The sequence below is a fragment of the Talpa occidentalis genome, unplaced genomic scaffold (genome assembly GCF_014898055.3).
Source record: "Talpa occidentalis isolate TD23 unplaced genomic scaffold, MPIMG_talOcc4v2.1, whole genome shotgun sequence".
Classification (NCBI taxonomy): Eukaryota; Metazoa; Chordata; class Mammalia; order Eulipotyphla; family Talpidae; genus Talpa; species Talpa occidentalis.
This window is the reverse complement of record NW_026555331.1, coordinates 138,827,045-138,853,782: the sequence shown is the minus strand read 5'-3', so window position 1 is coordinate 138,853,782 and position 26,738 is coordinate 138,827,045. Positions and strand designations below refer to the sequence as shown.

The following is a 26,738-nucleotide window of genomic DNA, read 5'->3' as shown; positions in this document are numbered from 1 at the left end:
AATTTCAGGGGACAGTTTCTAGCTATTTCTTCCAAATATTAAGCTACTTTGAAAAAACCTTATGCTCTCACACACTTCACTTTCGTCCATTTCATATCACGAGAGAAGTGTGGCAAGCGGTCCTTCTGGGCGCAGCCCCTGGGATCAGCCTGTCCAAGTCTGTATATTGGGGCTGCCTCTTACTAGCAGTCTGGACCTGGCCAAGTTATTTAACTTCATCTCTTTATGCCTCAGTTTGTTCATCTATAAAGTGAGGTTATAAGTAATACTGTGCAAAGGCTGAACAGGTTAACATACAGGCAAGTCTCTGAGAACAGCACATGCTGCACTGTCAGGCTGTGTAAGTGTGAACGGTTATCGTGGGCACCATATAAATACAATTCAGACAAGCCACAGTTCTCATAAACAAGAGCCAGGGAAGCCTCAGGATAGGGCGAGGGATCCAGGCCTGCCCTTGTTTTCCAAGGCAGCTTTGGGTAACTCTGGTTCTAGGGCTCCCTGGTTCCCTCTTTGCAGATGCATGTTACTCTGCTCCTTCCGGTTTACACCCTCCCACCTCAAGTTCTTTGCAGAATTACACTCCAGGACGTCAAATGTTTGCTAACAGCCCACTGTTTCCAGAAGGCGGAAACTCCAACTCCGAGTGGGCTGGGAACTCACTCAGTTCACAGCACCGCTTGCAGGTGGCAGGTGGCGAAAACCCACACTTGCTGCCATTTCAGAGTCCAGTCCTCAAGTCGCGTCTCCCGCGCTGTGCACCTCCTTCCTCTCCTGTGCTGCCTCCGCCTTCCCAAGCACATCTTCCCCAAGAGCTGCACTGGGGCAAGCAGGCTGCAGAGGCCAGGTGGGAACGTAGAGATGGGCCTGGACTGGCGTCTGAGCACCAGCTGTGCGGAGACCACAGGCTTGGGTCCATGGCCCAGTGGCCCACAGCCCGCTGACATGGAGGTGAGAGGGACAATGTGGGATCCCGTCATCCCCCAGTGTCTGCTCCCAATAATTAAGCTTCAGTTTCCTCCTTGATGGCTTTTGGTGCTGACACAAAAGGAACCCATTGTGGGGCCGACCCATGGCCAACATGCTCATGGCCGAGGTTGTGGGGGCATTACTGAGGGGAAAAGTGGGTGGCTGCAAATAGGGAAGAAGCTGAATGCAGGAGCAGGCTCGTTTCCACACAAGCAGCAGCTGGAAATGACCTTTTCTTGGGTCTTGGTGTGAACGGGCAGCCTGAGCTTTTCTTAGAATGGCAGCCCTGCCCTCCCCCTTTCTACACCCCGCCCCCCAACCCCCTTCACCCCCCGGCCCCGTCTACCCCCCTCCGGCCCTTCTGGTTCTCCTTGGCTCATCTGAGTGCAGATAAATCCACGAATCACCAACAGGTCTTCTCAGTACTAAGACCGAAAGCCAAGAATTCCTATCCTGGTCCCTCGGCTTCTATGAGCACCAGATCTTTGTCTGCAGCCCAGATGCTAAACTACTTAACGCAAAGGACCCTTAAGGAGATAAAATGAGATAATGTAACTTGTTCTGCTCTAGTTCCCTGTCCAGATGGCACCATACCACATTGGGCTGTGGTCTGTATGGATTTCTCCTCTCATCTTGTTTCACATGGCCAACTGCCACGCTCCACGCACCTGGCTGTGGCAGGCAGTGAAGTTAAAACACACCAGGCCAGCTCTGGTCATAAGCAAATTTCATCTTGCCTATGGAGTATGTAAAGAATTTTCGATTTGTTGTTGAAATTTGGAGGTTCATACACAAATCTAGACTCTCCAGCTTCTCTGGAAAATTCTGAACATGGGATTCCACGGACCATACTTCTGCATGGTGACAACCTGCTAGAACTCAGGAGAGGCTGGCCTCTCTGGACAGATGCGCCCAACTGCTGAGACATCACTCCTCTCACAGCGAATTGCTTCCATTTCACCAGCTGATTTTAACTACCTGGTGCCCGCAGGTAGTGACTTGGACGGTAATGGAAGCGAAGGTCTCCACATCTTCATCAGCTCCACTGAAGCTTTTCAAAACATGCATGTTGAAAAGACAGCATCTGAGTCTTGCTGGGAAAACAGAGAGTACTGTCTAGTGAGGCACCTTTGAAGGATGCCACCCCAATAAGAAGATGCTCTACATAAACCAGCTGTCTCATGGATGGCCTGTGGCAATGAGGATTGGCTGACTTGGCTGCCATTGATCTTTCTCTGGTCCCTCCTCTCTGGTGACAACAGGCAAGGGTGTTCCATTTGTGCAGGATGGAGGAGAGGTGAGCTTCAGAGAGCACCACTCTTCCTGATGCTCACTCTTGGCCTTTCCCATTCAAAGCTCCTTACATGACTGCTAGGAAACTGACCCAAATATCCAACAACAAAAAAGGCGGTGCGAGGGGCCAGGAGGGCATGGTTCCAGGTTGAGGCACAGAGCGGGCACAAACATGGAGGTGCAGAACCACTGGGGTGTAGGAAGGGCCTGGGGCTGTGGCAAGAGGTGCAGCTAGAAAGGTGGCAACTGGCACCTTAGAACAGAGTCCAAGGAGGGATTGGCCTCTGCTCCTAGCAGGATAACTCACTGCAGCATTTCCCACGACTGATTCAGCAGAGCTGCTCTGGCAATGGGAGCAGGAGGCCAAACTCCATCCTAGGCTCTCCCTGTATGGCCCCACGGTGACAGGAGCAGTTTCTAAGGCCACTGAGCACCAGCACCTTTACAAAGCAGAATGAGCAAACCCAAAGGAAAGTTCCTAAAAGGCCCAGTGCTCCTATAGAGATGAACAGTTCCACTTCCTGTTGCCACATTTTTAACTATTTATTGAATGAGGCAGTAATAGACAGAATGGAAAACAACACAGAATCCATGCTCTGCTACTGGGGTTTTGCTTTTTTTCTTCTTCTTGGCAACTTCTCAAACTATTAGGAGGTTATTTCACCACAAAGAAACACGGACTTTAAAGTCCCTGACAGCTTCACAATGACGATAAAAAAAATTTTTTTTTTTAAAAAACAAAAACAACAAATTGTAGAACTAGGACTGTTTATATGTAAATCTCCCTTCCCTCCCCCCATTACGTACAGAAAAAAAAAAAACATACAAAGAACATTGGATAGTTTTATATAAAACAAGCAAATACAAGAATCTGAAACTTTTCTCAAAAGCTGAGCAAGACATATAATTTTTAATGTCGCATTAAAAAAACACATTAAATACGCTATCACACATGGGGGGACCCGGGAGGAGGGAGGAAGAGTTGTCCCTGTACTCAAGGAGCAGAGATTTGGCCTGTGAAGTCAGGTGAATGTAGCCACTGGAGACACAGGGCTTGCAGCTGAGAAATCACAGGACCTAGTTGTTACAAAGAACATCCAGACCCATCAACGCCAGTGCGGAGGTGGCTGTTCCGGGCCTGGGCCTGGGCCAAACACGATGTACCTGGGAAAACTGCAGCAGCCCTTCAGAAAACAGGGTCTGATCCAGGGGCGCAGGAATACATTCAGTTCCTTTCTTTTCTAACACCCCCATTGTGGGGGGCCAGCCTTCCTCCAGCCAGGTGCCCCTTGCTGTGCCAACCTCTTCTGCTAAGCTACAGGAAGTTACAGGAAAGGAGAAAATCACTCCTGTTGGTGTACCCTGGTCTTAAGATCTCTCTCCCTCCTTCCTTTCCCCTACCAATCCCTCCCACCCCTTCCCATTCTCTCGAACCCTCCCCACCCCCCCATACACATCCACAAGCACACTTAATGTGCACACACTCCTTGAACCCTTAATACTTGTGTTACCTTCAGTTCATATACATGACTGCTTCAGGACTGACCTTAAAACCAAAGCAACATTTTAATAGTCAGGAGATCAAGAAGGTTTCCTGGGAAGGGAAGAGGAGGAGGCTGAGGGAAATCCTCTTGTCCGCCCAGCCTGGAGCTTTAAGGACATTCACCTGTATGTGGCAAGGTCAGCTTTAAGGACATTCACCTGTATGTGGCATTCACCTGGGCCAGCCCGAGGAGCGGCTCAGCTGCTGGACCCAGAGGCTCTTGGACCTTGCAAGCACAGTTTCTGGACCCTACCCGGTTCTGGAATCTCCTTAGGTGAGTCCAGCAGGGAGACTTCTGGGTGGCCACTGGGAGGCAGCTTTGGTGAAGGGCATGGTAACCTCCGCCTGAGTTTGTCAGTAGCTCAACGCATGACCCTGGTACGAACAAAAACCGGGTGACTGTGTCTGGCCACGTACCCTACACCCACTAAACTGGGTGAATTATTTTTTTCCACAGCTCACCTTGATTTTATAAAGTTACTTCCATGCGGGTTTCATATATATATACACATATATATACACACATATATATATACTTTATATATGTAAATGTGTATATCCATATGTACACATATACATATATTCACACTCACACATACACACACATAAGTATACACACATGTTTCCGCAGAAAGAAGTCCTGCCACAATTTGGCTTTTTCGGGACAGTGAAACTGACAACATAGTATCTCATTCCACCAATCCCAGAAAATCAAGAGTGGTGCTTTAAAAAATGCAATTCCAAAATCTGCTGCCTTTTTCCTTTTTAAAAAAAAAAGGTTAACAAAACTTTTCTTCCAAAGTCAAGAGACTTAATTCCATTTGATTGCACCTCTGCAAACGTGTAAAAAATCTTGAAGTAGACTAGAAAACGATGCCATGATATGGCTGCATGTCACTGTTCCAATGTTACCACCTCCACAGCTTGGCCGTCCACGGTGACTGTGCTGTCCGATATCCTGGTGGTCACAGGGGCCATGGCCACCTGCACCGGCCCGTTGCCCTGGGCGAGGCTGGTTACCACAGTCTGGTACATGCTCACAGGGATCTGGACCAGTCCTGGGAAGACAGAGGGGGGAAAGTGTTAGTGGGGATGGGGCTCAGGTTCCCAGATGCTGGCTGGACAGGGCAGCAATTCCAGCCCTTCAGGGTATCACTGTCTTCAGCCCCAGGTAATCGCATACCCATTGTCCAGGCAAATACCTCCCACCTTTCCTCACCACATTTTAATTCTTTGAAATCGACTGTAAGGAAAGAAATTGTAGAAACAGGCTTTAGGGCAGGACCTCCCCAACTTGCCAAGAGCTGAGCCTGTTTGCCTCCACATTTCTGCTTATGCTTAAGTTTTCTCAGTTTGAAATAAAACTTCTTCCTCAATATCACGCTGTCTTCTGGCCACCGTCCCTTGTTTTGGTCAGTTTATTTATTTATTTTAAAAAAGATTTATTTATTTAGGCATATAAGAACTGGAGTACAGGGCCTCCCCAGTGGCGCAGCGGTTGAGCGCTGGGTTGCGAAGCTGCCTGCAGCCTCTGCAGCTCCAGTTCGATCCCCGGCTGCTCCGCGGCCACGGCCACCGGAGGAGGGTCCCACATGGCGCGCAGACCTCTCCTGCCGCCCGCTGCTTCCCTCAGCAGTGTACTTCGGTCCTTCTGCCTGCTCTGCTCCCCGCTCTGGCTCTGGTGAATTCTCTCACCCTCCCGTGCTTCTGACTGTACCCAGTGCTTGTATAAATAAATAAACAAATAAATCTTAAAAAAAAAATGTATTAAAAAAAAAAAAAAAGAACTGGAGTACAGGCCAGAGGTGTGGGGGTGTGTGTGTGTGAGAGGATTCACCAGGGACAGGGTGGGGAGCAGAACAGGCAGATCTACTGAAATACACTGCTGAGGGGAGCAGCGGGCGAGACAGGAGAGGTCTGCTGCGCCATGTGGGAAGCTCCCTGGCCAGGTCCAACTAGAATTTATGCCGCAGTGGCTGGCGATAGCTTGATAACTCCAAGACTTTAACCCTTGCACAACCAGGGAGGCCCAGTTTATTTTTTCTAAAAGCCCAGACTTTAGATTTCACAACTAGTAAAAACTTAAAAAAAAAATGCATTTTGGGATCAACTTAAAAAAACCCACTACACCTCCTAATATCATTATTATTTCACAGTAGGAAGGGAAGTTTAGTAGAAAAAAAGGAAAAAAACATGTAATCTCAGAAAAGGGCAATCCTTTCAAAGTAAAGCCTAAGGCCTCCCTGGTGGCGCAAGGGGTTAAGACGCAACCTATGAAGCTATCCGCAGTAATTGCAGCATGAGTTCAATCCCCGGTCAGGGAGCTGACTCACATGGTGCAGCAGACCTCTCCTGTCTCGCCCGCTGCTCCGCTCAGCAGTGTATTTCAATCAATCTGACTGTTCTGTTCCCCACTCTGTCTCTGATGAATCCTCTCACCCCCTCACACCTCTGGCCTGTACCCCAGTTCTTGTATGCATAAATAAATCTTTAAAAAAAAAAAAGTGAAATTGATACTTCTATATGGCCTATTTAAAAAGAGTTTCTAGTTAAATAAGTCAAAATAAATGCACGTGTCCTCTTAAAACTGAAATTATAATGAAGGGGGGAAAATGATAAAAGTGGGGAATGTCAAAATATTGGGATGCAGGGGCAGAGCCACTGTAGAGAGGCCCAAACAGGCGGTACTGAGCCTGACACTCACATACGTGCACCTTTGCTGACAGTACATGGGGGTTTGTTCTACTCTATGGAGACACAGAACTGGAGAGGCCCAAGAAAAGTCCTACAGTGAGGCACTTCAAGGCCTAAGTCACCTCGCTCTACCTACACACCTGGACAATCTGTGTTTCAGCATCTCTCACTCAAAGAACACAAAGGTGGCAGAGACAACGTGGAAGAAGAAAAATAAAATACTTTAAAATGCTAATATTTTCAGGCGAGATTTATAGCTTAAATTTTCAGGAGATTTATAGCTTAACAATGCAATGTTTTTATTTTAAAATATGAAGAAAAAATTAAAATTAAAACACCCAATAGATGAAATATATCCCAAAGAAAGATGAGAAGATGAAATCAAGGAAATCTTCCAGAGGGTAGAAAAGATTAAAAGATGGAAAACAGGAGTTAATATTAGACTTAAGAGGTCCAGCCTCTGATGAAAGAGAATTCCAAAGACAACAGAACAGAAAATAGTAAATTATCAGACATATTGTAAGAAATTTATAAAATTGAAAAACAGATTTCAGATTGAATAGGCCATTAGATGCCTAGCACAACAGATAAAAAAGATCCAGGCACCGACACAGCTCTGCCAGAATGCTAGGGATAAAGCAAAGATCCTAAATGACTCCAGAAAGGGAAAAAAAAATGACATAGACAAAGAACTGGGACTTTGCAAAAGTCAGTCTGGCAGCTAGAAGATGATGGAGCACTACCTTCAAATGTCAGAGAAAATGTGTGCAGCCTAGAATTCTAGACCCAGCCCATAAAATGTAACCCTCATCAATTAAAAGTGGGGGCAGAAAAAGTCATCTTCAGACCTGTAAGAGCTCTAAAAACTGGCGACCCCTGCAGCCTTTCTCAGGAAGTTTTAAAGGATGTGCTCCTCCGAAACTAGAGAGAAACTAAGAAAGAAGTGGCCATAGGATGAAGAAGACAGAGACTCTTGTTGAGGGCTCTGCGGCAGGAGGAGGGCTGTGGAGCAAGTCTGAGAAGGAAAAAGAGGGAATATGGCAAGACCACATAGGAGAGAGTACTGAGAGGGGGTTTCCAGAATAGAGTAGAACTGGTGAACCTGGTGATTACTACTTAAAAAGTAGAAGGAAAAAAACAGGTAAGTACTAACCATAATAATTATAATGCCCTCATCTTCGCAGTGAGCAGTTTTTATGTGGTTATAATAATATAAACATAGAAACTGAGTTATCACAAAAGTGCGATAATGTCTCAAGAAATAATGGTATAAGACTATTATCTAGAGTGCTAAAGATACGTATCAGAAAAAAGAGCCTCTGGGGTACAGTCTTTTTTTTCTTTTTAAAGGTCTCTTAGTCCTTTTTGACATTTAAATCCATGTTTGATAAAAATAAAAATTAATTTTAAAAGATTTTTAAAATTAATTAATTTATACAAGTTCTGAGTACAGTCAGAAGAGTGAGAGGGAGGGTGAGAGAATTTACCAGAGCCAGAGCGGGGAACAGAATAGACAGACTGACGAAATACACTGCTGAGGGGAGCAGCGGGCATGGCAGGAGAGGTCTATGCACCATGTGATTTTTATCAGAAATTTTAATGCAGAAAAGAGACAAGTATGTTAATTTTCAGTGGTGAAAATGTTATCTAATTGTTTTCATTGCTTCCATCCTCTCTTCTGGTCAAAACAAAGTTAATGAAGTAACCCAAAACACCCAGTGGCAAATCCGGGTCACTCAAGTTATCCTCCAAAAAGCCCACATGCTGGCAAAGGGCAATTAAAGGAGACACAAAGGTCAGTGTCATAGCATTGCTCTTGCTTCTTGGGCTGGGTTCAGCTCCCAAAAGCTCCAAACTTGAGAAACAAGTCTCTCACTCTACAGATACAGCGACTTCTGTTAGGAGGGAGAGTCTTCCTACACGTGAGCAGCCATTCTAGGTTAGGGCTAAGGTAGAGAAAAACTTAATTGTGAGAGTTAAATTTCTTTCACTCTGGTTTATGATGTGTTTGGGTTTGGGATGTGGGTTTATGCCCAACACTGATATTAAAATAGTTTTTAAGTATCATGAAAGATTTGCCCCAGAATGAAAATGGAGAAAGATTCAAATGCAAAAATATATATTGGTTAATACTGCTATAACCAGAATACACACTTATCTTTTACGATTCTTTAGTGGTTTCCAATGGCCCATGGGATATAAAGTCCAAATCCCTCTGTAGGTATTTAAAGCCTTCACATCAGCCCATTTTTCAGTTCAGCTTGGTGATCCACGAATCCCCACACACTTTACAGTGCAGCCAGGTGAAGTGTATAATTGAGGTTCTCCACATACACACGCCTAGGACCCGCACACACCCCTAGACAGCTTGGAATGACTGTCCTTGGCTTCTTCCTTTAAGCAGTTCCTATTCTTTCTTCAATAGTCAGCTCCAGTCTCTCCTCTGTCTTACAGTCTCTCCTCTTGAAGTCCCAAAGCACTTTGCACTGGCCCCCATAGAGGCAATAGTCATATTCCTTTATCACTGTTTAACTGTTATATCTCCAAAGAAATTGTGAAGTCCATAAAGGAGGCATGGGGTTACCATCTTGAGGTCCCCAGCAATCAGCTCAGTAAGTGTTTTCTATGCTTATGAATGAAACCTGCCTTATGAAATTTAACAAGAATCCCTTCTAGGGACTGAGTGACTGAAGTGGGTGAATCTGAGGAATGATCGGGCTGTTTCAGAATGGGAGCTCCCTGTCCAGAAACCAGCAGCCAAAACACTACTACAGGACTCCAACATGATTCAGGGCTCAACATGATAGAATCTTTTTTAAAGATTTCATCTTTTGTACTTCACCTCACAATTAGAGAAGTCAATTTGGCCTCTACAACTGGGTGATGAAATCACTCCCACACAAAGCTGTCTCAATAGTGAATACCTGGTGACATGTCTGAGAAGCTTTTCAGAGGGAGAAACTCCATATACAGGGTCATTTCATAACTGCAAATGCCTTGAAATCTCAATTCCATCATTTTCTACATTCAGATTTAGTTTACCTCCACCTTAAATAAATGCATTACCATTCTACTGAGGGGATTTTAGAAAATCTTTCCCTCTCTCTCTCTCCCCCTCCCATGCTCTCTCTCTCTCTCTCTCACACACACACACAGCGCCATGCTGACATGGGATTAAATAAATCGTCTCAGTGTCTCTGACCTAGCAGCTTCTGAGACCCAGCATGCACTATGCTGGGTTGGTTGTCCTTGGAAGAGAGATGATTAAATGCTGAGGTAAGGTAATCAGGCTAGGACTGTCTCCTGCATCTGCTCAGCCTGCCCCTGATTAGCCCTAATCTAGAAGGCGTATGTTAATCTAAGCTTGTATTCTGGGTCATTTCAACTGATTAAGCAACAGGAAGCCCTTCAAATTTTACTTAAAGGGTTTGGCGTTCTTTTTTGTTTTTCAGAGTGACCCTGCATAATTCTAATAATAAGATTCTTGGCATTCGTAGGCACTTTTCAAAGCCCTCTCACAGCCTCTACGCAGCATTTGATTTCTGCTAAAACCCTGGAGAAGCTGGCAGGGCAGATGTTCTTTCTTTTCACAAATGCCAGAACCAAAGATACAGAAAGTCCTAAAGTTTTAGTACCCCATTTTCAACCTAGTCCCTCAAAGCTATAAGAAATTTTATAGTTAATTCAGTTTAGGAAATCCAATCCCCTTTCTTTTTCTTTAAACTCAGAAATAAACAGACAGAAAGTTCTTTTAAAAAAATAAATATGGACTGACACGGTGATTTTTTTCCCTCAAGATGGCTGACCGTAATAAAGCAGTCATCCGGGTTCTTGATCTGGAGTCTCCCATGCACCAGCTGTTTTTATCAGACACTATGGACTGCAGGGACCCAGAAGAAGAGGACGATGCTCCTTTCGTCACTGCTGACTCTCCACACAGGCTTCTTGGTAAGGTTTACAGAGTTGATCATAATGGAAAAGAAGTCAAAGATGACTCAAGATCATGAGATGTTGGCACAAGGACTTCCTTTGCCAAGCAGCATTAGACCAAACTCCCTGAAGAACTGCCGGCTTCAGGACCACAAGACTCTGGAAAAGACAATGAGACCGGACCCTGCTCTATTTTTCTAACAGCTGGGTATCATTCTTGAGCCCAATCTTCTCCCACCTCAAAAAGTGGCAATGAGATCCTTCCAATAGCTCAGGCCAAACTTCATGAAGCCAAGATATCTCTGACCACACATGTAACTAATACAGCAGCAAGTCTGCCAACTCTCTCCAAATATCAACCCAGAACTGAACTTCTCCTGCTACCCAGTAGCCTCTTACCTAGACTACATTGTAGCCTCCTTTGTGATTGTCCTGTTTTAGCCCTTGCCCCACTCTAGTCCATTCTCCGTACAGCAGCCAGAGGGAGCTTATAAAACACATGCAGTGATGGACTGGGGAACCCGATCTGAGAATTCAGATCCATAGCCTGGACTGGGCTGGGCTCTGGACCCAACCGGCATATTCCTTACCCAACAGCCTTTCTCCCCTTCCAAGTCAAATCCTCTCTGGGAGAGACACACAGTGAGAGTGACCTCCAAGGTGGCCTGACGGCTTGAAGGACCCCCTAAGAGCATCCATTCTTGAGTGGCTTGCTCCTCTTTTCAGGGCCATCATTCCCCTTTTAGGAGAATCTATATTTTAACAGGGACTTAATTATTTTTTTTTTTTTTTTTAAAAGTGATTTTTATTTTTTTATTTTTAAGATTTATTTATTTTACTTATTTATACAAGCACTGGGTACAGTCAGAAGTGCGGGAGGATGAGAGAATTCACCAGAGCCAGAGCAGGGAGCAGAGCAGGCAGAAGGACCAAAGTACACTGCTGAGGGGAGCAGCGGGCGGCAGGAGAGGTCTGCGCGCCATGTGGGACCCTCCTCCGGTGGCCGGGGAGCAGCCGGGGATCGAACCGGCGCCGCAGAGGCCGCGGGCAGCTTTGCAACCCAGCGCTCAACCGCTGCGCCACCGGGGAGGCCCAACAGGGACTTAATTATTAAAAACAGGCAACACAGAGAGGAAAAAGTAAAAAAGCTACAGAAAGTTAGAGTAGATCTTACTTGTTCTCAGCGGTAACTACTTAAAACTATCTCTAGTAGAGGGATTTAAGATCAAAGCATTATAAGTAAGAGCAGAATAAACTTTTGGACAAAGGGTCACCTTTGAGTCTTTCAAATATTACATGGGTGGCAGATAATACCCTCTACCCGACAGTCTGCCTTGTCTGTTATTGTAAGTGGCCATTTACTCACAACAAGGGCCCTTGCTTTGTTCTCTGCATAATAGGAGGCCACAAAGTTTTACAGTGGTCTGTCTCTGGTGGAAGCACCAGGCGAGGCTTTGTGAGAGACCATGGGCGCCAATGAGAGTGACTTAAAAGGTCAGGGTCACAGCCTTGCACACTCTGTGGATTTATCATTCATGATCTACTCTGCTCTTGATCTCTCCTAAAGTAATGATTCATCTCTACCAACTATGTAATAGAACACACACACACACACACACACACACACACACACACACATACAAATACAATTTATTTACTTAGAAAAATTTATTTTTCCCAAGACTGACTTCTAGTATCCTGAGATCTGATGACTAAGTCTACATATCACAGCTAAATCTTGAAATACTGTGTGGCAGTGGCCATTCCATCCTACTCTTACAGAGTAGCTCTCTACTAAAAAAAAATAATGTCCAAGTAGTTAATGGAAATGGGTATTCTCACGACCTCCCTTCATCACAACCTACCATCCCCTTAGTGGCCCCTAACCACCTCACACATTTGCTCAGGCACATCCCTCTGTTTAGCGTTGCTCCCTGCTAACCCAAGTCCCAAGTCTGTCATAGACATACTCAATACAGAACAGCCTCTTCTCTCTTGCCTGATTTCACTGTCTATACCATTCATTTGGCACCAGCTCTGTGCTAATCTCTGCGAAGTAGTTGTTTTTCTCGGTATTAAGTCACTTACTTAGATTGTTGGCAGGGCTATGTTTTTAAATCTGAGCAACTTGAACACAGATGTTCAATAATTGAATATGACAATTGATCAGGTTCTTCATGATTTTTAGCAACTTGATTAAGCCATGACCTCTGCAGATCAGAGGGAGTCTTGCAACCTTTCACTCTGCTGCCAAGAGAAGTAGGATTTTCTCCACAACCACACTCTAAAGGTAGTACAGCCACATGCTGTACAGTAGTTCAGGTACATTTTATGGTAGGGTAATAAAATAGGCTACTTTGTTTTCATTGAAGGCCTCTCAGTCAGAAAGACCTCCATGTGAACTCTGGCTCTGCCACTTAATGGCCTGTGAGGCTCACCTTCCTCATATATAAAATGGTAATTACTAACCTCACAGGATTGTCCAGAACTAGGTGTGCCAACCTAGGTAAAGTCTGGCACAGGGCCTGGCACACAGTAGGTGTACATTAAATGTCAGCTGCTTTTCAACGATGACTTTGAAAGAGAGGTTTGATGAAGTCTGGCTGGGGTCACAGCTGTTAGACTGAAGCTCTCAGGAAATAGAGAGGAAAGCAGAGACAGCACAGATCTCCTTTCAGCAGTGATTTGCTCCTGCCAGGAAGCACAACATTTGCCAAAGACCTTCAAAGATGTAAAGATTAGAGAGAAAAGCCATGAAATCAGGGCAGATGGACTAGCCGGGCAGCTTCCTTTCTCACATACAGTGATGGTCAGAAGTAGCACTGATAAGGCACCAGGGCATGTATGAAATAGCTGCCAATTCTGTACACTGCTCAATAAACCAGGCTAAACAATCAATATTAAGAATGCTAACTACATGACTAGAAACAGTCTGATACAATGTCACCATTCTGATACATTTGTAACCCCTTCAGAAACTAGTAACACAGGCTTGAGCCTACCAGTAGAGCAGAGTTGCAGGCCTGGTCAGGGTCACCCAGACTACAGACTGCCCTCCCCCCACCCACCCCATAAGATAGAGCAGGGCAGACAGCCTGGGGAAGAATGGGCCTTTCATTTGCCCTCACAATCTGGGAAACCTTTGGGAATTGTTGTTTGCTGTAACTGAATCTTTCAGCCTAAAGGCCTTCCAAGTTGGTTATGGAAATATCTTTAGTTGAGAAAAATATTGGTGGTTGTGAGAGAAAAAGAGCTAAATAAATAATCATCAAATAAACACAAAGTTGGTAGAAGAAATACACTTTATAAAACCCAAAGGAAAAACTTATAATGTAAAGTCTTCTGGAGTTGATGTACATGGAATACACATCAGGAAAAGTCTGACCTAAGTAACTTTTGCAATTCTTAGAGCCATGAAAGGTATCTAGGTGTTTCTAGGGAAGACAGGCTAGAGGGAAGGCCTTCAAAAATTTTCATTTGCAGGCCTGGAAAAAAATTTACATCAGTGACTGATGTCTAAGGCAAGTCAGTACTGTATGGAGAAAGACAGGCATGGAATGTAGTGGTCTAGAAACTGGAGAGCACGAAAGAAAATCAAGCAAAGGAGCTAGTTCAGGAGGCAGCAGCAGATAAAGGGGCTGAGGATAACAAACAAGGGCCAGATGGAAAGAGGACAGATGTAGGGCAAGAAAGGAAGGTCATGAAAAGAATGTCAATATCAAATGAAAAGGAGCTCCTGGTAACCCTCACAAGAGGAAGACAAGGGAAAACAGAAAAAGCATTTCTGTTATAGTAGATGCTGCTGGGACATTTAATCTTCCTTTTCTGTTTTTAAGTCTATGGCTTTTGGGTGCATTTGTGGGATTTATGGATTAAAATATGTATTACATCTGGCAAATACTGAATATTCTCCTGAGGCCAACAGCAGTCTCACAGGTGACTTGGTTAACAGGTACTTCTCAGCACCCAAGTTGTTTTCTCCTTTTGCTAGACAATCTCAAGCCTCTCTTGGAAAACAACTTTCTAAAATAACTTTTGAAGCATTGACTCCCTCTGGGGAGGATGGAGTCACTGTGTCCTTTGCCTGATTTTGCAGATCAGCAGGGCAATCTTCTGGCTCCCTAGACCATAAGGTAAAACTGAATTCATTTTTACTTTATCAATAAATGTATTTCAGAACATATTTTGAAGGTATGATTTCACGGTTTTTCTCTGGAAATTATTGGATGCCAAGAAACATTAATAAAAATGAGGGTTTTGCGCTTCAGGGTTCAGACCACCATAGTTTTATTATCCTGGACATTCAACTCCCACTGTGGGGTTGAACAAGCAGATTCCAAGGCCTACTGATCTGACCAAGAGGACTTTAAACTGAAAATGGCAGCGAAGTATTCAATTAGAGCTCGAATTAACTAGAAAACCTTAGCAAAGATGGAATACGTATGTGCTCAGAAAGACATTTGATCTAAGTGTACAGAGAAGGAGAGAAGGTGCCTAGCATAGATCCAGAAGAAGTCACTGGGGAAAGGGTAGGAACAATACTCAAAGTCTTCAAAGTCTACATTCCAATGGATAGTCAATGGGCAGTATATAAAATGTAGATTTTTGAAACAGAAAGTGGAACTGAAATTAAACAGGAAGTGGTGGGCAGAAACATGAGGAGAAAGGCACCAAGCTGTCTAAAAGTTTGTAAAAGTGAAGGTGTAGAAATGAATATGAGGCCCAATTGGGAGTGATGCAGTTAGGAACAGATTTATTTTTCTAATATTATTTTCAAAATTATATTACAGAAAATTTTCAAATAGGCACAAAAGGAGAGGCTGTTACAACTCTTCTATCTGAACAGGGATAGACTGAGGCAAAGAAGTTTCCAAAGGTGTTATGGTTTTTTTTAGCCCCTCACTTAGCACAATCTACAGAATAACATCCATAAAACAAACTGAAACTTTCTAAAGGCATTAGAATCAAATTTGCTTTAGACAGTGAGACACCTTAAGAGCAACTGTAAAGTGGAAGTAAACTGACAGTTACGGGGGTTGATAATCACATAGAAAGAAATCTAGCTCAATAAACTTCATTGAGCAAAATATTTATCCTGTCTTTCCTATCTGACTGTATTTCACATAACCAAACTGTTAATTCTTTTTTTTTAAAGATTTATTTATTTATTTATTTATTTATTTATTTATTTATTTATTTATACAGGCACTGGGTACAGTCAGAGGCGCGGGAGGGTGAGAGAATTTACCAGAGCCAGAGCAGGGAGCAGAGCAGGCAGAAGGACCGAAGTACACTGCTGAGGGGAGCAGCAGGCGGCAGGAGAGGTCTGCGTGCCATGTGGGACCCTCCTCCGGTGGCCGGGGAGCAGCCGGGGATCGAACCGGCGGTGCAGAGGCTGTGGGCAGCTTCGCAACCCAGCGGTCAACCGCTGTGCCACCGGGGAGGCCCAAACTGTTAATTCTTTTTAAAAGAATTCCATTTAATAAAGGCAGAAGGAGTAACACTAGAGAAATCACCATTTTGTAACTCAGTTTAATAATGGATCTATACAAAATCCTCAGTCGCTGCTAACATCAACAGGCGACGAGGAATACAAAGTAGAGGAACCACATCACTCTTGTAGGATGCAGAGTCTGGAAGGGCAGCCTCTCAGTTGCTCTAACCTCCAGCTGCTTCCTTCTCTCCCCAGAGATGAACCCCCATGGCATTCTCAGTCAGCACCACTAGCAATGGGTACATATGACATACAAAGACCTGACAATAACAGTTTTATAAAGCACCAGATAACATGGGTCACTAGAGCATGCCACAGAGGCACAGCTGCAGAAAGACTGCCCCCCTTACCCCCCGCTCCCACCCAGTGGTCCTTGGTACATAGCCTCTGGCCATCCATCATAGAGGACTTTATAAATCCCTTGGTGAAGGTGCTGGCACACTGAGTGCTAACAATGAGCCTGTTTACAAAATTAGATCTTATAGTCCGCTTAGCTGAGCTGAAGGGAGGGTAGGTGATCCCCAAGCCCATACCACCCCTCTAAACTGGAATCTGTGATGTGCTTTTCTTGTAGATACTTTCCTAATTACATCTTCCTTAGCTAATATAAAAACTAATTTGTATTCCTTAAGTATCCACCAGCTGGGGGGGTGGAGGAGATGGTCTAGGCTTATGCTGGCTTGCTTAAAGAAACTGCCCAAGGATTTAAAATGTGTCATGAGTAATCAGTATGACAGTTAAGCTGTATGTGGCAACTAATAGCTGACAATATTTACCCTTATAAAACTGTCAAGTCATCTTTGTCTCATAGAGTTGCCATGAGGGTAATTAACATTGTATTTGTAAGATTTAAGTTTCTAAGAAAAAAACACCACTTAAATTTGAGGTAGTATTGTCATTTCTTACAGGTTTTCACCCAGGAGTCAAAACAACCATGTAGTAGCTGTCAGAGCAAACAAGTGGAGGAAGCAAATCAAGATCCTGCTTCTCATCTCCAGAGTTGCAGAGAATGGCAGGTGCCACCAGACCAGTGTTCCACCCCCAGGAGTGTTGTCCACACACCATGTTGCACATAAAATGAACGATTCGGATCCATACTCTTAGCCCTAGAGATTTCACATGCCCCCTTGTTAGTTAGAAGCTCCACTGAAGGAGAAAGGACCTCTTCTAACCAGAGGGTTATGAAAACTTAAGGAAGAGAAGGCCAGGGAGCAGGTTAGCTGAAATGGACATTTCTAAAGTTAAAGTCCTTTCCCATGGCTACAATATTTTTTTGCAAGGAATAAGCAGGACATGGGAAAAGGACATGAGATTCTTGGAGGAAAAACATTTCTTAAGGGTGAAAATAAACATCACAGTTAGAAGGAGTTGTTCCAGAAACACTCAAGCAAATTTCCTTTTCTTTTTTTTTTTTTTAAAAGATTTATTTATTTATACAAGAACCGGGGTACAGGCCAGATACACGGGAGAGTGAGAGGATTCACCAGAGACAGAGTGGGGAACAGAACAGGCAGACTGACGAAATACACTGCTGAGGGGAGCAGCGGGCGAGACAGGAGAGGTCTGCTCGCCATGTGGGACGCTTGCTAGCCAGCCAGGGTCGAACCGGCGCTGCAGAGGCTGTGGACAGCCTCACAGCGTGGCGCTCAACAGCCTGCGCCACCGGGGAGGCCCCTTCCTTTTCTTCTTTCAATAGGCTTAAACAGAAACTCCAAGGTTCACTTAAGCAGTCAAGCTGTTTCAGGAGGCTGCACAATTCCTGTAAAGGTGCTGTCCAGTGGAATTCTCTGTGAAGATGGACATGTTCTAAGTGTACACTGGCCAATACGGTGGCTATGGAGCATATGCAGTGTGGCTAGTGTGACTGAGGAACTGAATCTTTACTTTTACTTTTAATTAATTTAAGTTTAAATTTAAATGTGCAGCTCTACAACCTTTCAGGGCTTCCAGTGAATCAACTCCACACCATAAACATGCTCCAGTAGCACACACACAGTAGAACATGATAAGAGTCGCTTTTGTTTAGAGGGAAACTCAATCTGAAATTGGATGCGCTACATTCACCCAAAATATGTTTTCCTGGCATTTCCCTTATATTACAGGTTTTTTTCTTTGCTGCCCTATTTCAACTTATTTTAATGGCCCCAGCCCCCTAGGTGAGAAACTGTATTGGCATTTTAGCACAACACGTATAGCTGTACATTGTATGCTACAGGCAATAAGGAGAGGCTGGGCTGGACAAAGTCAGAAGAACTGCTGGGCGCCTCTCTAGGAGCCAATCTGATAGCAGGTCTTTGTAGTTTCACTGAGTGTGTCTCAGTTTCCATATTTAGACCCCTTCAGTGATTCTCAGATCCAATTGCTAGCTTTACAAAGGGAAAGATGTTTTTATTAATTTTACTTCAAAAACCCCATTTAGGCTCTGAAAATCTCTAAATTGGGGCCTTTCTAATAATGAAGATTTGGTGTAATTATAATGTCACAGGCAATTGTGCTGCCAAAGCAAAACCAATATGTCTCCGAGCTGGGCCTTTGCTCTCAGTTTGACCAACAGGAGGAGAAAAGAGGCTTTGTCAGGAGCAGATGTGCAGTGGGAGGCCTGGGAAAGGAGATCTGTTGAATGAAGCAGGTGCCACTTAGACATTCACTTCACTGACTCCAACCACAACCTCCCCCTTCATTTGATATCCTGCTCTTGGCAGGAGAATTGGGAGAGGGCATCACACAAAAAGGAAGCATGTTTATCCTGTTCAGATTACTGCTCTGCCAGGCTGCTGCTCCCAGCTTCTGCACATTTGCTCTTTATTAAGCAAATGGTAGAGCTAGGGAGTGAATCCCTGTATTTACACAGGTAACCTGAGAGCCAGAGGGCCCCAAACCATACTGGCTGCGATGTGCAAGCTATCAGAGTTAATAACAGTGTGCTGACATTCCTTCAAAACTCTAATGGAAGCAAAAATAAGAGGGAAGTCCCCTTTACCCAAGAACCTTACAAATTTTCATTTTGCATAAATTTTTCTTGTTATGATATTTTGGTTCTTGTGTGAACAGTGATTAATTCCCTTTTTTACATACTCAATTAAAACCCACCTTTTAATTCGTGTATTTAATGGGAATGACTCCAATTAAACTTGTCCAATTATGGCTCTGGATTTGATATGCCAAAAGAAAAAACAAATCCCCTTACAGAATATTACCTGCAATGATAGGCACCAAGATTCTGTCTTGGTTACAAGGAGCTGGAATCATCTAAGACCAGAGTCTGTCTTTCGAATACAAAGACTCAGAAAGATCTGGGGACCTAAAGGGAAGGAGAATGAGATAACGAAACATGTAACTTTTGGCCTCAAGGACACTGGGGATGGAGAGGAGACCATGGTCAGTGGTGGTCACCTGCTGGAGGGCAGGTACCTTCTAGGGAATCTCTGCCCTGAAGCCCTGACTTCAGTCTTTTGCCCAGAATGTGACTGGCTCATTGAGATTTCCCAGCCTGAGAACACCCAACACAGACATGTAAGTCAGACTAGATGAGGCTTGACAACATGTGTGAATTCCATCTGTGGCCCTGGATACATTTAGTTTTCAACATCTAAAAGGTACTTCTGAAGGACATAGCCATGGCTCAAATGAATTTAAAAAAAATAGAGACCAACATTTAGTGGCCTATCATCTCATTGCAAAGGCCCTCTTTATTTAAGTCTTCAGATAGTTAGCTGAAGCTAGGTTCACAATTCTCGGTATACATATGAAGAATGCCTGAGTCCACCCCCATTTATAATGACACAGAGGAGAGGATGCACCTCCTGGTCTTGCAGACTCTACAAGGAAGAACAGGATCTAAACTCACAATGACATATCTTAAGAAGCAAGCCCACTCCTTCTGAGGGTATTCGGAAATCGGCATCTTTGCAGGAGACTAACAAAGGCACCAAAGAACGCTGACAACGGGAACCCCTCCTGCCATGGGGGCTATGTCTGACGAGTGACAGGACAGGTCTGATAATCTGGCGAGCTGAAACTCAGGTATCTGCCCCAGCATGCCTGAGGGACAGTGAAAGAGGTTCTCAGAAGCAGAGATTCTCAGTGTGAGATTCTCTCCCTCCACATGGAGCTTACTAGACCAGATCCTAAGAATGTGTCTTGGAAGTGCTAAGAGAGTTAAGTGCTCACTAATAATGGTGGTTAACAGTTATTGCATGTTCACAATACCCCAGGTACTAAAGAAAGTAGGACTAAATTTTCTCTGCTGCCCCTAAAATCAGATCTCTCTGGGTGGGGGAGCAGGAGGAGCTATTCTGGAAGAAGGTACTTTGGACTTCAAGGGTTGTTATGAGGGAGTAGGTGGGAGGACAAGCTTTGGTACTAGGAAAGGGCTGGGATTGTAAACCCCTTTGAGTGTTCTAGAACTGAGCACCCCTTTACACGTCTCCATGTTCCTATTAACCAGAAGCTGTCCTGTTTTATTGTGAAATCTGGAATTAGTTTCATATAGCCTTGTGACCTACTGGGTTCTGGATAATTTATCTTTTGGGGGGCACTACAAATCCATTACAGCACCTGGCCCGAATATATCTGTAGCCAAGATCTGCACTTAACAGGCACCTAATGGAAATGTGCAAGTGGCCTGGGTCATGAATGGACTAGGAAATGGGTCTAGGTGCCACCACTGATTCCTGTCTCAGGTTTTCCTGCTCAGGACTCTGAAGGGTTTCACAAAAATGGATCAGCTCTTCTTGCAACCCTCCTGCGCAGCTATTTTTGGGGGTGGGTTACTGTAGTCAGATGGTTGCTTTATTTGTTTGTTTGTTTGTTTGCTTATTCACAAAGCCATGCTGTCCCAGCCGACAAGGTCCTTGGGAATCAAGGCTTACGAAGGATTCGTGTTGTCCTCTGGGCAGAGGAGCACAACTGGCATAGATACAGCTTTAGATCAGCACAATCCAACAGAACTTTTTGCAAGGATGGAAATGTTTTGTATCTGCATGAGCCATCAGTGCAGCCACTTGCTACATGTGGCTATTTAAATATGAACAAATAAAAATTGAAAAATTCAGTACCTCAGGCTACATGGCTATTAATTACTTGAATGTGGCTAGTGTGACTGATAAAATAACTGATTTTTATTTAAAAAATTTTTAGAGCCCTTATAAATTTTATTTAATTTAATCATAATTTTATGTAGTATCAGTATCCTGAACTTAAGATTTAATTTTCATTAACTTGCATTTAAATTCAAATAGCTACACAGGGCCTCCCTGGTGGTGCAGGGGTTAAAGACAGCGCAGTCAAGCTATAGGCAGCCACTGTGGTATGAGTTCTATCCCCGGCCAGGGAGGAGACCCACATGGCACAGCAGACCTCTCCTGTCTCACCTGCTGCTCCCCTCAGCAGTGTATTTCAGTAGATCTGCCTGTTCTGCTTCCCACTCTGTCTCTGGTGAATCCTCTCACCCTCCATACCTCTGGCTTACCCTCCAGTTCTTGTATACATAAATAAATAAATCTTTTTTTAAAAAAATAAAGGTAATTTTCATTTGTATTATACCTTCTTTACTTCCTAAATTGGGTAGATTGGGGGAAGAAGGAAGCCCACATCAGCCAGTAGAAAGTACTGGAAGAGAACAAGAGTGTATTATAATTTGCAAACCTGCTAAGAAATTAGAACTTAATTATTCCAATTACTAAATAGAAAAGAGCAAGCATGTGATAGAGGTGCTTGCTATCACCACAAAGGTAGTCATACTGTAATATATAAATGTATCAAATTAATAAGCTACACACCTTAAATTTACACAATACCACACACACACACACACATTTTAATGAAAAAGAAGAAAAATATACTGGAGATCTGGACTTAGTTTCCAGTTTCAACAGTTGGTACCTACATGACCCTGAGCCAACCCCAGCTCTGCCCCTGTAAAACAGGGCTCATGAGTTCTACCCCACCCACCTTACTGGGTGAAGGTGGAATGATGCTGAAGTGTTTGCTGAGTCAGTTGCCAGGGGGTTGTGGTGGTAACAACTGTAGTAGCATTAGCAATAGCAATGAAAAAGAAAAGGAAAGACTGGAGAAAGAAAGGGTTCTAAATATTATTCTCAATGCTTAGAGGCTAAAGGCAAACAGGAGAGCGAAATGGATAGTTATTTTTCAGGTATGACATTTACCAACATCTTTCCCAAAATGAAAACTATTCATCTTAAAAGTTACTGCACTTACATGGGGAAACCCTGTCTGTAAAGAAAGCGTGTTGCCCAGAGTGATCCACAGTGCTGTCCACACTGCTGCACCTGTGGCCATGTAGGCCACTTCAGGCCTCCCTCTCAGTAGAAAAAAAAAGCCCTTCACCTTACTGGAGGATGGCCTAAACACCCATCGCTCCCAAAGGTGCTACTCGTTGGGGACTTTCAGGACAGTAGCTTTGCAGCCTGGGACTCAAGGCTCAAAAGATACACTGCTTAGGGCCACTGCTTCAAGTCTAAAGGTGCTGAAATTCCCCATTTTTGGATTAAAGGTACAAATAGTATCACAGTATCAAAGGGCACAACAACCCTTTTAAAGCTATTATGCTTTACTCTTACAACAAACACATTTATTTATTTGATCTTTAAAATTCTGAGGCAAAAAGTGATCTAGTGCACAGTGGAACAGCTTATCAGTACTTTATGGGAAAAACAACACTGACATATTCCATAAATTAATTTCTGTATCAGCTCAACAAAAACAAAACAAACAATCCAGTCAGGAAATGGGCAGAAGAACTAAAAACACATTCCTCCAAAGAGGAAATGCAAATGGCCAACAGGCATATGAAAAAATGTTCAACATCCCTTATGATCAGGGAAATGCAAATCAAAACCACACTGAGATACCACCTTACACCAGTGAGAATGGCACATATCAAAGAAACAAGCAACAACAAATGTTGGCGAGGATGAGGTGAAAAAGGAACTCTCCTACATTGCTGGTGGGAGTGCAAACTGGTCCAACCACTATGGAAGCTGTCTGGAGGTTCCTCAGTCTACTAAAAATGGAGCTACCATACGACCCGGCAATCTCACTACTAGGGATCTACTCAAAGGACAAAAACATTGATTTAAAAACGCACCTGTACACCTATGTTTACTGCAGCACTATTTACAATAGGTAAAACCTGGAAACAACCCAAATGCCCAAAAATAGATGACTGGACCAAGAAGATGTGGTATATATACACAATGGAATATTATTTAACAATCAAAAAAGATAAACTCATGCCATTCGCAGCAACATGGATGGAGCTAGAAGGAATTATGCTCAGTGAAATAAGCCAGAAAGAAAAAGAAAAATATAGGATGGTTTCACTTATAACAGGAATATAGGGGAACCAAATAAGACATCAGTGTAAAAAAAAAATACTAACAGTACAAAACACAACAAAGCAAAAACAGACAATTATAAATCAGAAACATCCTGCAGGGGAGGAGGCGGGAGAGGGATCAGAGGGAGGGAGGGAGGAGCACAGGGGACTGTGGTGATGGTGCACGGGTGCATTGGGGAAGGAAATTCTATGGGGACTACACCTGAGGGGGTGGGGGAAGCACATATTGTTTAAAAATAATAAAAATAAAAATAATTCATTTCTGTATCTCCATCGACTCTTGAGAACAAGTCCATATACTAAAAGTGTTGAAAGAAAGAGGAAAAAAGGGAGAATGAAAGACATATTTTATTGTATACCAGATAAAGACTGGCATTCTGCTCATTTTTATTTAGTTTTTATTTAACTCGTATTTTTAAAAAGATTTGGAACAGAAGGGACATGCAGTAAATAATGGATGATGGTGGCGACCATGATGATGAAAAAACAGTGAAAATAGTAACCCCTCATGCTGGAAGTTGAAATACAATGTAGCAGTTGAGCTCTGAAGAGAGACTATGGCATTAGGAGTAACAATGGGTGAAGTAACTACCATAAACCCTGAGCTGGAAGAGTAGAGCAGCCCCAGCCCAAGGAGAGTGGGGCCACCAAAACTGAATGCAGGAACAGTTAGAAACATTAACTTATAATCAAGAGTCCTTTAACTTCCTCCACTCAAGGTTATAGAAAGAGCTTCTGAACCACTGATGCATATGGGTGCTTTGGTGGGTACACTATGGCAAGAACACCTGGATGGGGGATCCTATACTTGGTTTACAGTGATGTAAACCAAGATGACATCAATACAATTAAAAAATAATAACAACAGTGAAAAAGAATTGCAATAATAAAAGTAAAGAAAGGGCTTCTGACCTATTCCCATTTTACAGTATTCACCTCAGAAGCACAAATCCTTCCATTGCACAAGGGGAGGAATTGTATTTGTACTAAAGACAAGAAATCAGGGTCTGTTAACAGTTCTGTACCCTGTGTACAACTTAATGTAACTGAGGGAATGATGGAGATGAAATTGATGCTGACAGCTAATAATATCATGTTTACGATCTATCTATAAGCCAAGCACTATGAATTATTTTGCTTAATGATCACAGCTGCCTCATGAACAGGGAACTATTATTCTACTTTTACAGTTCAGACTTAAAGAGTTCATTTGCTTGTCCAAGATTACACAGCTTGGGAGTGGTACAGCTTTTAGAGTATCCAGCTAGGTCTACAGATCCCTCCCACCTTCATGACCCTTCTTTTCCACCCAGCATTATACACCAGATACTCACAAAGTTAAATGACCCTAACCACCACTTTCTAAGACAGGCTCTTTCTAAGACAGAGAGGGTGGCGTGGGCAGGTGAGGGAGTTAGGATGGAGTGGGAATGGACCATAGGAGATGTCTCTGATCTATTCACATATTTAATCAAAGCTATGAGTCCCTAGAAAGAGACAAAAACTTTTGTATACAATTTCTCAGGATCCATCGACCCAGGTTAAGGATGTCCTGAAGTTCATATAATACATGTAAAGTAGGATTTTAGAGAAAAATTAAAACACCCATGTTGCCTCCTTTGGGCCCACCTGGGTTTACATTTTTATAATCTGTACAGAACAGTCCTTTCGGCTGTCCTGTCTCACTCGGGAGTCCTTGCAGAATAGGAGTGTCTGTTCTAGTCTCTCAGGCAAGGACTCTATCCAAAGACTTTCCCCCTTATCTGAACTTCATGTTTCTGTCCCTATATATCCATTCTGTATCCCTCTTGCTAAAAAGATCCATTTCTTTAGAAAGGCATTTAAATGAGTATAGTTGAGATTAAATTTAGTTGGGGAAACAAACACATTTTTAAAAAGTTTTTGATAATGTCAAAGAAAAATAGGGAGATGAAAAAGTGGACATGTTCAACGTGAAAACAAAACATTGTTTTTTCCTTACAGGAATTTAAAAATTGATTTAGTGTGATTTGGCAGTCAGAATGGGTAGTAAAACTACACTTGTTTTACTGTGCAGCAAGACTGAACCGGGCCTTTTAGTTTAGGACATTTTATGTTGATAAATCTTTTTTTTTTTTAAAAGATTTATTTATTTATGCATGCAAGAACTGGGGTATAGGCCAGAGATGTGGGCAGGGTGAGAGGATTCACCAGAGACAGAGTGGGGAGCAGAACAAGCAGACTGACCCCAGCACACTGCTGAGGGGAGCAGCGGGCGAGACAGGAGAGGTCTGCTGCACCATGTGGGCAGCTCCCTGGCCGGCCAGTGATCGAACTTGCGCTGCAGAGGCTGCGGACGGCTTCACAGGGTATGCTTAATCCCTGCACCACCAGAGAGGCCCGATGTTAAGTCTTTATGGGGAAACTCTGCAGCAGAACTATTGCTAGAGTCAAGCCAGAACAAAGGACACAGTACACTGAAGAGAAATGAGAAGGCTGCTCTTACTGTGAGTATAATGTTAATGCCTTGTAATCAGTTTTAATTTTTAAACAGACCTAACCCTCTCATCCATTTCCCTTCATCAGGGCATAGAGAAGGAAACTGGCCCCAGATCTCAACCAGGACAGCACAGTTAGTAGATGATCTCTGCATGTTGGACAATAAAGATGTACTTTCCAGCGTCTCTAGGGGAAGGCTAATTAAGGGTTGGAGGCCAAGGGGAAGGCCAGTAAGGAGCAGGAGAAGCAAATTCACCAGCCAACTTGCTCTGGGCAGAAATGGATACTCCCATGAGCCCTTTCCCACATCACCTGGTCCTATCTCCTGGTCTCTATTTCCTAGATACAGATGGGAAGGCTGAAAGATCCGTGGGAACAGGAGGGACTGGGTAGAGATTTCTAGGAGGTGAGGAAAGAACTCTTCAGCTGGGTTTATTTCCTTCTGAGCACCTACATCATCCCAAATAATGTTTCCTGGTTCTAAAAAGCACCCCCACGCCTCCCAGTTCAATCAAATGAAAATACAAAGACATGTTCACTAATTGCAAAGTAATCTTCTTAAGCTCTGAAACTACTTAAATTTGACAGCCAGCAGTTGAATTCTGCAACTGGAGAAACACACAGACCTATTGGCTCCTCCAGGCAATCAAAGGGAAACCTGTGTGTGTGTCTGTGTGCCCACAGAGGATGGCTGCTAGGCAGGGCAGCACTTGGCATCAGAACCACCAGAGCAGCCCTACAGCCATGAGAACAGCTGGGGCACAGTTCTAAACTAGACAAACCCAAGCAGCCTATGGCACGGGTGGGAAGAAAGGCTGACATTCCCCAACTTATTCGTTCAACATTAGGAGACAGTCATAACTCTGTATTTGTGTTCTCTGGGCAGATAATGGTTTACATCAAAAGAAGGTGGCACAGCAGAATGGTGTGGAAACAAACTACCTGAATTCAAATTCCACTTCTGCCATTCTGTGTGAACC

General features: G+C 43.6%; 1 protein-coding gene across 3 annotated transcripts in view; it reads right to left on the bottom strand.

Moving 5' to 3' along the window:
* Positions 1–3,709: 3,709 nt before the first annotated feature.
* Positions 3,710–26,738, bottom strand: part of NRF1 (nuclear respiratory factor 1) — a 120,276-nt gene continuing 97,247 nt past the window's right edge. The window contains exons 11-12 of one of the 3 annotated variants that reach the window (XM_037513076.2): positions 19,118–19,221; positions 4,829–4,860 (exon numbers count right to left, since the gene is read on the bottom strand). In XM_037513076.2, coding sequence (XP_037368973.1) covers positions 19,166–19,221 — 56 coding nt within the window. In that variant the 3' untranslated portion in view covers positions 4,829–4,860; positions 19,118–19,165. Of the gene's footprint in view, positions 4,861–17,597; positions 17,708–19,117; positions 19,222–26,738 lie in introns of those variants that run through there. The other 2 variants (XM_037513081.2, XM_037513069.2) reach the window with 2 other exon arrangements.